Source organism: Xiphophorus maculatus, chromosome 15 (genome assembly GCF_002775205.1).
Source record: "Xiphophorus maculatus strain JP 163 A chromosome 15, X_maculatus-5.0-male, whole genome shotgun sequence".
Classification (NCBI taxonomy): Eukaryota; Metazoa; Chordata; class Actinopteri; order Cyprinodontiformes; family Poeciliidae; genus Xiphophorus; species Xiphophorus maculatus.
The window spans coordinates 8,825,650-8,838,684 of record NC_036457.1 but is presented as its reverse complement, the minus strand read 5'-3'; the positions used below and the strand labels follow the sequence as shown (position 1 = coordinate 8,838,684).

General features: G+C 37.7%; 1 protein-coding gene across 2 annotated transcripts in view; it reads right to left on the bottom strand.

The window, feature by feature from the left end:
* The window catches only part of LOC102223640 (glutamate receptor ionotropic, kainate 2), an 83,827-nt gene that overhangs the window by 53,222 nt on the left and 17,570 nt on the right, over window positions 1-13,035 (bottom strand). Inside the window, exons 2-3 of one of the 2 annotated variants that reach the window (XM_005802632.2) lie at window positions 3,878-4,045; window positions 2,760-3,023 (exon numbers count right to left, since the gene is read on the bottom strand). In XM_005802632.2, the coding sequence (XP_005802689.1) occupies window positions 2,760-3,023; window positions 3,878-4,045 (432 nt within the window). The remainder of the gene's footprint in view (window positions 1-2,759; window positions 3,024-3,877; window positions 4,046-13,035) is intronic. The other variant, XM_005802633.2, reaches the window with a different exon arrangement.

The following is a 13,035-nucleotide window of genomic DNA, read 5'->3' as shown; positions in this document are numbered from 1 at the left end:
TGTGAAACAGATCCATGAAAGTGTAGTTGTGAAAAGAACGACAGTAGGAAGGGATTCTAAACCTCCGAGAGTTGTCCCCAGGTAATCCCTGCAGATCCCCACTCTGGGGCATGTCTGCTTCTCCCTGTTTTTGTTCGTGATGACACTTTGGGAGGTGTTAAGCAAGGAAAAAAAAATCTGTCAAGGGAGCTCAGCGTTTGGGAAACACTGTCAGTGTGGATGTTTGTGAGCTCTGGCTAATGCCTTCAGACTTTCCCCCTGGATCTTCTAACGGCCGTGTGTGAATATTTTATCCCCTCCGATAGTTTTTCCTGCCAGCCGTCAGATAGACTCCAATCAGCAGTGCAGGGCCCTGGAGCATGAAGCTGTGTGATTACAGCCTGAGACTGGGACCGGGCGAGAAGCGGAGCGGGGCTATGGAACACGGCTACGCAGCTGTCACACTTTTCAGAAAGTCAGGTGTCGTACAGCAGAAAAAAGACAAAAAAAAAAAAAAACATATCCAGACAGGAGGCCCGAGATACCTTCGACTGACAGAGAGGGGAAAGCAAGAGGTTATCTGTTGGAATCTCTCAGGGGCAATTTTAAAGGGATTTAGGATGTGAAAAGTGCCAAGCGCTGAGGAGTGGAGTGAAGAACAGTGATGAAGATGAGTCAAAATAATGCGTCAGTTGGGCTGTCGAGATACAACCCGTGGCTGTAATGGTGCTAGAATGCGCCAGGATTGTCTCTTTCCTGACACTTTTCACATTTTGTCATGTTACACCAACAAACTTCAAATTATTTTACAGAGGCTGTATGTGACAGACCAACATAAAGTAGCTCATAATTTAGATGTGGAAGCAAAGAAATACATGGTTTTCAGAAATTTGTACGAATAAAAGCCTGGAGAATCTGGAATGCATTTGCACTCAGCCCTCTGCTCTCCTGTAAAAACACCTTTCACTGCAATTACAACTGCAAGTCCTTTGAGGTACGTTTCTACCAGCTTTACACATCTGTCGACTGACAGCTTTGCTCATTCTACTTTGCAAAGCAGCTCAAGCTCGGTCAGATTACACAAAGGGTGTCTGTGAACATCAGTTTTCAAATCTTGTCACAGATTCTTAATTGGATTTAGGTCTGTACTTTAACAGGACTATTCTTACACATGAAAACGATTGAATGTAAAGTATCACTTTGTATCTCTGGTGATATGTTTTGAGTTCTTATTCTGTTCACGGTGAACCCCTGCCCCAGCCTATGGTGTCTAAAGGTGTTGCTGTCTTTTAAAATGTTTATTCAACAACTGTCCTGGATTTAGCTTTCCATCTTACCATCCACTCTGACCAGCTTCCCTGACAGTGTTGAAGAAAAGCCACAATCGGTTTGTACCATTTTAGAAGGTTTTAGTTCTACTCCAAACACTGCATTTTGCATATCATTTAGATTGTTCATTTTTGATCTCATATGTCCACTTGTGATTTGTGTCAAACTACAAACAAAATGTCTTATGGTTTGGTTGCACCAATGGCTTTCTTTGTGGTTCTCTTTCGTAATGGATACCATTTTCATGGGAGTAAATGTTGTTCTGTCAAGAGATTCTTCCATCTGAGCTGAGGATCTCTTCAGCTCCACCGTGTTTACAAAAGGCCATTTGGCTGCTTTTTAAATTAATGCTCGCCTTGCAAAGCCTGTCAACGTGAGTGGGTAGTAATGTCGAGGGTTGTTTGAAGTTGTGCCATATTTCCAGTATTCAGATGATGAATTGAGCAGTAAACTTCACTCCAAACTATTAGTCTAGCCTGACTCCTGTGCTTCTTAGTTTTAAAGATGCCACTTATTCGTACAAGGAAACCATTTTGACTAATTTGGTGACCTCTGGAGAAAATGTCTTGCCCAAAAATTCGTTTAAGAAAATCAAACTGAAAGTGAGTGAAGCACATGTGCACTGCACCACTTTTTTATATTTTCTTTTATAAAAAGCCTTAAATCATTTTACATGAAAAGAAGGCTTAAGGGGTACGAATTGTTGTAAAAAGCACTGCATGTGGACAAAGGCAACAAATCAATGTTTTATATATTTAGTGGCACAATTACAAATGACAATTGCAGGGCACTATCTAATTGAGTGAAGCAGGGAATTAATTCATAAGACGATCTGTCCAGAGTCTAGAGTGTGATTCTCCTTGTGTCTCTTTGTAAATTACTTAGATTTAGTTGTCAGCCACATCACGCCAAATGGCTCATAAATTGAGGATAAGCATTTGAATATTGTCATCTTCTCCGGAGTGACTACACTATACCTCATAAAAGTATCACTGTACTCAAGCTAAAATATGACTCGCCTTTTAAAATGCATATTATGAGGCACTCCACAAAGTTACAGCACAGACAGAATAGCTCGCAGACACATTTGATAGCCACCCTCGGAGATCAAGTGTCTCTGTGTGTTATTAATGGCTGTTGTCAGCCCCCACATACTATAGTTTTACATTGCATTAAGCTGAAGAGACACAGGGTCATTCTGGGTAATTTTTCTGAGTTTTATTTCTGTCCTGCTGTTCAGTCTCTCGGAAGACTGACATTGGCAGCACCTGGAGAACTAAGACAGAACAGTAAGCTATTGATTTCTGAATTAACTTGACAGGTTACAAAGCGTCCTCTGAACTCTCGGGAGCAGTGTGGCACTTTGCAGTTCATCTGCTCCCTGTTTTTATCTTTATTCTGAGACGTTTTACAGTGTAAATGTGGAGAATAAGGACAGACACCGACTGTACCTGTACCTGTGCTGTCGTCATAGACCACAGTGACAGTTCTCCACTTGAAGAAGTGCACCAGGTCGAGGATGGCTCTGCTGAGGGAGGAGAAGTCAGGATACAGGCTGACATAGTATGAGTCTCTGTTGTCAGACACTTGATGCTTCCATTTGGTCTGGATGTGGGGCACTCCCAAAGCGTTGCAGATGGACTGGACTGCATTGGCAGAAGAGCTGTGTGAGGGGCCAAAAATGGCTGCCACTCCAAGAGAAAGCTGGTCACATGCTAGCATGGAAGAAAGCAGAAGTGTACATTAGGTCAGTTTTCTTTTTCTAGTGGGACTCTAAATTTAATTATAATAACTTCAGTACAAAGTTTTGCACAAAGATGTTGTCACACGAGGAGAAGTGCATCTTGGATTATTACCTCACAAAATGCATAAGAGATAATAATGCATTTTATTACCTCTAAATAAAAGAGGTAATTATATGCCATATAATAATATAGATATATGTATGTATATGTTGATGAAGACAAATATTTTTTAAATTTTAATATAGATATATATTTTTGCTTTTATTAGATTATACTTCTAGTTTCTTTTCAGATGCAGAAACACAAAGGTTTACAGAAGCTCATTTAAAAACAAGCAATTTCTGTCTTCTGATTAGATTGTGCTTTTCTACACATAGTAAAGCACCGCCAAAATTACACTAAACTAATATTACAGTTGTGCTAGAAACTACTGCATTTACACACAACTTCATTTAAATGTCGACATTTGCACAAAATTTTCCATTGTTTTGAGAAGCAAATGGAGAAGTCTAACAGATTGATTTTGGACATTTTGAGCCAAGTTTCCTACTTTTGGTTAAAAATCCACATGAAATAAGGAATATATAATAATTATAAAAAGGAATAATTAGAACAGCAGAAGCCAATTAAAACTTGCCAGGACTTCCAAGGCATAAGGCCATGCTATATAAATTATAAGTTCAATAAAGTATAATATAATATAGTGTAATACAATAAAATATAGGAGGGCACAGTAATTGTACAAGTAAATATGAAAAAGTTTTTGTTAACTTAAGAGTTAAATTTAAGTTTTGCACTTTTTTTTTGCTTGACTTTTTACTCACCTTTTCGGGAGGCCTCAAAGCTGTCAAAGATATTTATTCTCTGGATGTCGTAGGTCAGTGTGGTGTTCGGGAGCAATGTGCGGTTCCTGTTGATTGTGTTCAAGGCAAATTTGAAGGCTAATTCCTCTGCTCCGGAGGGGCCACTCTCAATGGATTCAAAAATTCCCCCTAAGAGCAAAAGCAAAAAAAAAAAAAAAACAAAGAGCAAAATAATGAGTCTGTAGAAAAGACTATCTAGATTACTGTAGTTGCAGGAGGCCTCGTAAAACAACATGATCAATTTAATTCACGCAATTACAGATCAAACAGTGCATGCATTTTTTTTTTCTTAAATCCATAATGTTGATATCCATACTCAGTTTGGGTATATCTGTGTATTAAACAGATTCACAGTGAGGATAAGATGCTTAGATATCAGGGGATTTGCATTCTGTGGGAGCAGTCAGTGCAATTATAGGCAATTATCTGCACTGGGAGGTGAGATCAGGGTCGGATGCCCTTCCTAAATTCTTTCGTGCAGACCGAGAGGTTGGCTCTTACTTTTTGTTCCTTTAATTTGAACAATTTTCAAATAAAATGCAAGCAAATGAACCTAACCAATAGAAAATAGAATAATGAAATAGAGAGGAAAAAAGCCATGGAACAATTCACAACGTGTGAGGAGACGACAATAAAGAAGATCAGTCAAATCACAAATGAAGATACAATCACGACACTAATGTCTAAAATCCTTATAAACTGCCCATAAAAACAAAGACTGTACGAAAAAGCAGCATTTCAGCATCAGACAAATAACTGCTTCTACAAAGTAAGGTGCTGTCGGCTTCTAACAGCTCCCTTCAGACTTGTCAATTATTGTGGGCTGAACAGAGATGATTAAAGCTCCAGATGTTCCATCACCGTGATTTACAATCCCAAACAAACGAAAGCAGCGTTTGGAGCCGACTCACAAAAAATGTGCCACATTTTGTGATTATGTCAAAACTGATTTAGGAGGATTCATTAAACAAACACCACATGTAAAAAAAAACAAAAAAACATGTGGGTTGATTGCTATCACAGCCAAGATGCGCAAGGCTCGAGTGAGATTACATTTTTATTCATCATCTGATGTCCAAACAGTAAGAGAGGAGCGTACAGATAAATTTAGAATTGAATTAGGTTATGGAGAACGATGGCAAAGAATCTCCTCACATCTATCTCTAGGATGGATGTACATCCCAAAAGAATTTGACAGTTATTGAAAAGTTCCTTTTTTTAGTACATCAATATACCAAAAAAAAAAAGAGAAACATATGTGGACTACCGACAGAACTACAGACAGATGTTTTCACATCTTTACTTCAAATAACTGTGATAATTTTCCACTTAAAGCTAATGAAAACACGTAATTTTAAGATTTTAATATTACATCAAACCAAATTAAACAAAACATTTGTCATATAGAAATGTGGGCTCAATGTAAAGTAATTTTTTTATTATTTTAATCTGACAAACAAGCCCCACTGGAACGCATATTTGAATTTACAGAGATTCCTATGTTTCCACTTATGAAAATAAACAGAATAAAATTTTAAAAAAGCTACATTTCGACATGCCACACCTTTGAAAGTAAACTAAAATCTTAAGAAAGCTTACGGAGTTCAGACTTAAAAGGGAATGTTTGAGAGTTAAAACATGAAAGAGGGTAGTGAGAGCAGCTCTGCAAAATTCTCTTGGGAATGAGAGGGGAGTTCGGGAGTCCATCCACAGCTCTCCTCTTCTCAGAGGGCAGAGAAAAGGATTGACAAAATATAAACCGAAAAACTTTAAAGCTTGTTTACTGGTGCCGTGACATGGAGAGAAAATGAGACTGAACTATACACAGAAAGAGGGACATTTTTTTAAAAAAAGAGGGGAAGTTGTACTGTAATGGACATTGTAGCTATAAATAGCATGTGGCTGTGGCAGAGAGTGATAGAAAATGTGTGCAGGAGGCCAAAGAATATGTCATTAACCCAGGGTAGTGATATTTATCACTGTCACCAATGTGAAGCCATACTTTAGGGTCTTTTACTCTATTTTATGGTATTTTCATTTATACTGTGTATATGGATATACTGTACAGTGTAGATGGTGAAAGAAGATGTTCAAGTCCTGGATAGGAGTTATGGGTTACCTTTGCAGAGCAATATAGCAAATGTTTAAACTTTTGATGTGCAATTAAGGGAACTATTTTAATTAGTTTTCCTGTTTTAGCACTCCTTTCAGATGGCAGTATTACATTGCAGACATTCCACTGATAATCTTGAAATGATTGAATACCATAAAAGATGATAGAAATTATGTCTATCTGACCTAATACATAATTATTATATGAAATCCCAGGGGTAGCACATTGAACACTGCAGGCCTATTTCAGTGAATGTGAAGCTAAGCATAATGGTGTTAAATCATGCTCATCCGTTTCCTTTCAGTCGCTAAATGACTTGAACATGATTTAACAGAAATCATTCAGTGGCTTCTAAAATTATTCATACCCTGCGCACATTACCAGAGTTTGTCACCTTACAACCTCAGATTTTAGAAGCAAAGTAGTACAGATATTCAAAGTGAAAAGAAAAAAAATATTTATGTATAAATTGTTTTCAAAATGTTTTTCAAATTAACATCCAAAAAGTATGGCATAAATAACCTTTTAGTCCTCATTGGTCTAATATCTATAAATGAAATTTCAAAAAAATTAAATTTGAGTCCATATGTGGACTCAAATTTAATCACACAGGTTATAGCACAACTACAAATCTACCAAAACATGGAGTTCCAGGTAAAGTCATAAGGAACGCATTCATGAAAGCAACAGTCAAGAGGGCTTTGGAGAAGCTGAAAAGATCCACAGCTCAGGTTATTGTTCACAAGACAACTATTAGCTATGCACTAACCGATCCAAGAAGAAAACCATAAGCAGTCTCAATAGTTGTTTGCCACAATACAGAAGACACAGGAAAAATCTGGAAGGTCATCTAGTGAGAGGAGACTAAAATTTGTATACCTGAAATCGATGGATATCACGCTAAAGGTAATATCACCATAGTGAAGGTTATTATTGGCAAGGCATCATGCTGTTTTTCTTCAGCTTAACCAGGGAAACTGGTCAGCATTTATAAGAGAAAGAAAGCAGCTAAGCAAGAGCAATTCTGGATTAATATATGTTAGATGTTGAAATACCCCAAAAGGCTTTTGGCTATAATTACAGCAGAGTGTGGTTTTATGAAGGCTTGACTCAGGGGGCTGAATGCACACCACACATCTCAGATTTTTAGATTTAAAACATTTTTGAAATCTGTGGATGTTTTTATTTCAACTTCACAGTTAAGCACCACTCTGTGCTGGTCTAACAGACTCAAGTTCAAATAAAATAAAACCAACTAGAAAACAAAAATGGGTAATTTTGAGTTGCTTGTAGCACTTAACATGAATACTTAATTAACATTTTTTTTTAGATCAAATAGCCTCTGTATTGATTGCTGACTGATGAATCTGACATTTCTCCCCGAGTGGACTTCATGGACCTTTAACTAGACTGTCCCCCTTCATGTTGCTCATGTTCTATTTTTTCCTTGATTAAAGTCTAATAATACTACCTCTCATCATTTCCTCCATCCTCCTCCTTCTTGTTTTTGTGGTCTGTCTGATTGCAGGTGAGTGAATTACAGCTGGGATAATCAGCAAGTCTGTATCTGTCGGGGTGTGTGCGCGCGTGGGGGCGTGTGTGTGTCTGCGAGAGTGCTTCTGTTCCTGTGAACTGTGCAGTCAGACCGGGTGTAAATTATGGCGCAACTGAAAGCCCAGAGTGAGTTATGAGCTGAATAACCACCCGGATGAGAAAACAGGCCAGCTGATCCAAAGGTCTCTGTGTGTTTAGATGTGGTTAGGTGTGTGTATGCAATGTGCAGTTTTGTGTGTGTGTGGAGAGTAAAAACATCAAAAATAAGCAGAAAGTCAGTCAAAAGGAAAATGCAAAGAAAGACAGTCGTAGTTGGATTTGAACTCTTTGAAAATTCTCTATTATATTAAATACCTCATAAATAATTTTGTCACATCTCTGTTAAATGAAAATAAGTTTTTTGAGTAATACTTTTTGTGTACAGAAATGTCCTTCACATGCAATCATAACAAAATATCAATGCGATTCACGTTCTTTTAGTACATTTTTTTGTTCACAAGCTGTTCTGAGAAGTTATTAAAGCCGAGGCTATTTTTTGTGACTTCAGAGCACTCTTGAGTCCTTGCAGAGAAAATGGCGTTGGAAAAAAAGGGTTATTTACACACCAATGAATAGAAATCCAGCCCGCTCTTTCCACCCAAGGTTGCTCTGTACAATGAGCGATGAGATTCAGATATGTTGCCATAGTGACTCATCTACGCTATGGCGCCTAGGCATTGGCAGTTTTGGAATCTGAGCACCAGATTGGTAAAGAAGGGGGGGGTTATTGTGACAATATGAACAACTTGACTCTGTGACTAATGGTGCAGCAGCAGGAGGGCGGTGGGCTGTAGGGTGGCTGCCTGAGGCAGTTGGCCCAGGTATGGGCATGATGTCTCTCACTTAGGGGCTCGAAGACCTCCGCCCACCCAGTGCACCCCTAACCCCTCCCCCCCATGGCCTGTTTCTGTCTCTCTCCATCTTTCAACAAGCGGGGATCAGTACTCAGAGCCAATAGGCAGGAGGCAAAAGTGATGAGAACGCTCCATAAATATCACTGAAATTCCCAGTGGGAGTGCTCCCCGACATGTTTGGCGGTGAATGGGACATGATGCATGAAGGCCTGCAGAGAGTTGCCACCCCCGGTCATTAATCTGATGCTCCCCTTGGTAGAGTGGTGGAGTGACCTTTCTGTGCTGCACAGGGGCCAATTCTCTCCCTCTACCTGAAAATATATCCCCAGATATCTGGGCAGAGCACAGGGTATGCAGGACACTCACCTGTGCCGTTTGTACTTAATATAAACAGACCAAATAATAGGTCTACTGTGCAGAAAACTGCCCCTTTAATTCTCTGCGCGCCATTGCTCAACAGGTATTTATTTGTAATTCATTTTTGTGGTGTGATGTTCTTTTACATTTCAGTTTACCTAAATGAACCTTAAATTTACCAGAATAATAATTAGATATTAAGAGGAATGCCAGAAATAACTAAAGACTTAATCGAACAAGGTGAGCAATTTATCATCATCTCAAAAATGCTAAGTTTCTCCATAAGTTGCCACTAATTATCTTTAATCACATTAAACATTCATTTACTATGCATTATTTACAGCTTAATCTTTGGTTTCTATTTTTAAGGTTGGCCCGGTGGGTTATTAGGTAATTTGGCAAGAGATAATAAAATTGCAATGAACATAATAAATAAAGTCATGATTATTAAAGCAATAATTAATGGTTAAGTGATCAGTAATAAATAAGTCACTGGCAATTATTATAAGTCTGCAGCTGGCTCAGAGTTATGAAGAACTGATTTATGAAGCCTGATCATTATTCATCTTATAGGGGGTATTTTGTATTTTCCAAGCACAGAGAGCTATTTTATACCACAATCAAGTAATTATGATACTTTGATTTGTTATAAAAACACTGTAACATAACTAACATAACTTCAATTTAATCTTCACAGTTTGCCACATTGAAATTGTCTTCTTTCTCTTTAACAAGCTCCAGCTTTTTCTGATACGAAGCCTTCAGTATCTCATCACAATAATGCTCCTCCATTAAGCCATTTACCTACTTCTTAGGAGCCTTGTACAGGGAAGTAGTTTGGATGATAAGCTCAGAAGACACTCAGTTCCATCAGGAATGTAGAATACCTCCTCTAAAGAAGTATTCTACATGCTACTCATTAAGCCCAGGTGGTTATTTTTTATTGATTTGATGTAATACTATAATTTTCATTTATATAATTAATTAATCTATCAAACATGTTTTACTGAGTAAGCTGAGTTACTGAAATGAGTAAGCTTTTCAATAATTTTCAAATTTATTGAACATACACCGAGGCAGATTATGAAAAGAAAGTACAATGGAAAAAAAGTAGTAAAATGCTTCATCCAATGTTCTGCTGAGAAACCTTGGTTCCTCCCATCCGCATGAATGCTATTTTGTCATGTAGCCGCAGCCAAAGCGTTGCTGCAAACAGTGGACATTTATTTATTGGCTCATTATTCCTTATGGCTCTGGCAGGATAACAACAATGAGACCTTCGGGGTCCGGTAAACTCAATACCTCAAAGGGTTAGGATTTATGGCAGCTTAGATGGGTGTTTATAAGGTTGTTGCTAATTGGTGTAGTTTAAACAGACATAAGTAATGCTATTTTGTTTTTTGTTTGTTCAAACATTGGCATGCACCAAATTACACACTATATTGGTAGTCATGGTGGTTATTTTTTTAATTTAACAATATTAATGATGTCAGAATTGCAGTGTTTGTGCAAATGTTATACTTGGTACTGAAAAATCATACCAAATGTAATAATGAATAGATCAAACTGGACATTTGATTGTAATTGCACCATTAAAAATATGTTAAATGAGAAAACATTTACAATTGTGGGTTGATTTGCAAAATGCAGCTCTGACCCTTTAGAAGTATTCCCGAATTGTTAGTCTTAAAGTGGTAAAGAAAACTATGAATGTCTGTCCGCTGCCTCGTCTAGACAAATAATTGTGATGGTTTACTTTTTAGACTCTTCAGGTTGTGGCAGAGAATAAAGGGCAATAGGAGGGAAATACTAATCAATTCAACATTTAAGGTTGAGGTTGTTTATCAAATAATTTAACAAAATGTGCTGTAGGCTGGCATGCTGTAGTGAAAGCATTGCATAAAATAAAGCAAAACATACAAATGAACGAAAGCCGGTGACCAGGGTATCGCTTACATTTAATGTTGCACCAAGAATCAAACAGTTGCAATATTTATGAAATGCTAAAAACTGAGGGCGATGCAGTCAGTAAATCAATGTCTGAAATTGATCAGGGCAAATGATACCGTCTGAAAACTAAACATGTCATGATCCGACTTTACCTTGTTTAGCTTGTTGGGGAGTGTCTCCTCCAGAACAGAATTAATCCTGCCAACCTAAAGCCTCTTGACATTAGAGTGGACTGTCACCTGCCACTGCTGGACGCTAAGCCTCAGGCTGACTCACACACTTGACGGTGCAAGTGTGAACACACATGAGCACGCATAGCAATGATTGAGACTAAACAAATCTGTCGGATAAGAAACAACTGAGTCTAGGGGAAATGTGACTGATGTGGGAATTTAGAGTGCACGCCTGCAGCATTCAGGGATACCTGCGTTCCGCTGCACTCTGTGTAATGATTAGCTTGTTCGTTGCCACAAGATCAATTTCATCAATCTCTTATAATGAGCACATACACAATCCTCAATTAGAAATGGTTGCCATGGCCATGGTTCCTGACCCGGCTCCAAGTAGGAAACCTGTGATCGTGTAATATGTATTAATTCTCAGCTTTGGCAACAGATGTGCTAATTTCCTGGGCTCTTTCAGTTCATAATAACGTGCCAGCTCCCTCCTCAAAATATGTGCTAATTTGCAAGTACTCTTTGTGGATGTGCTAAACTACCAGCTGACATTTTGTGTGCTAATTTGTCAAGCAGGGACCCCTTTTTTGTACTAATTGAGCCAAACTGTGAGTACACACTTCCACAGGCCTTGAATTGCTGAATTCCTAAATGACTTCTGTGTGTTGGTGGTTTCCAAGCCCTCCACTGCTCTCGAATTGCAAATGTGACTGAAAAGAAACCCTATCTGCTGTGAAAATAAGATGCATATGTGCTAAGTGCAAATGCTTGGCGAAGGGAACAGGCGGACACACACAGATTTCACAGAACTACAAGGCTGCTCTCGAGATTAGATGAGCTCTTTAAAGTCAAAATGTTATGATGTCACCGAGGCATCATCAGAACACAAGTAGAAATTTAGAGTCACTGCAGGAGTTCAACAATAGGATGCAATATGTGCAGTTGTTAATTTCCATAAAAATGCATAGAAATGTTACAAAATGTAATTTATCTTTCTGGGAGTTGTTTTGTAGATGAACTCAGCCTATATGTCTGCACACATTTTACTAAGAGGACACTGTGCTTTAATAATTGCTTAGACTAATATTGTTAGAGGAAAAACAGTTATCTACATTAATAAGAAGGTATTGCCAATATCGCAGGGCCCCTGATAGTAGACTAGCACGTAATTATTTGTTTTAAAGTATTAAAAAATTACAAAAATAAACCGTTTCTGCAAAAACCTAAAAAAAAAAATCATAGACTGTTCGACTTAAATTAAAAGATAATTGGCCCTCACTGTATGTGTCTGAAAGTGTGTCTTTCAGACACATACAAACATCTAGGACAAGGAAAACCGAGCATTGGTTACGATTTGTTTTCAAACGCAGAGTTGGTTGCTTTTGAAAGCAACCAACTTAAAAATTGGTTTAAAAATGGTCTCATAACCAACTTCTCACAAATTTCTATGCGTGTCATTTCTACACATTTCCGTTTTATCTCCATTTGGTATCCATGTAGTCAGGTTATGACATTTTTTACTGTAGTCAAGTATTTTAATGAATTAGAATGAATGATCATAAAAATTTTCAAATGTCATGCATGATTTAATTAAATTGATCTTATCTATGCCAAGTGACAAACAAAATATTGCCTATAGATCCCCCATCAAGTAAAAATAATTATAAGCGGTAGATTCATTGTGCAATGATAGATACATTCAAAAATACCTAACATTTTGTTGCCAAGAATGTCAGGTAAACTGGAACGGTAAAAAAAAAATGATGAATGGAATAAATGACCAAAAACCTAACAATACAGCAATAGTACTCTTGCAAAGAATTGCCAAAAATTAAATAAATGAACTAAAACCAACTTTTATGTTGGTATTTCTGTTTATTCAAGCAGATTAGAATTTGCACTGCAGCAAAGCTAGCTGCTAAAACAAAATAAATATGCAGTTCAAAACTCTTAGCTACTAACATTTAAAGCTGCAGTATTTAAGTTTTATAAAAATATGGTTTTACATGTTTGTTAAAACTGTCACCATTTCGTGACAGTATGTTATGAGACAGGTGATCACTTCCACCCCCTCCC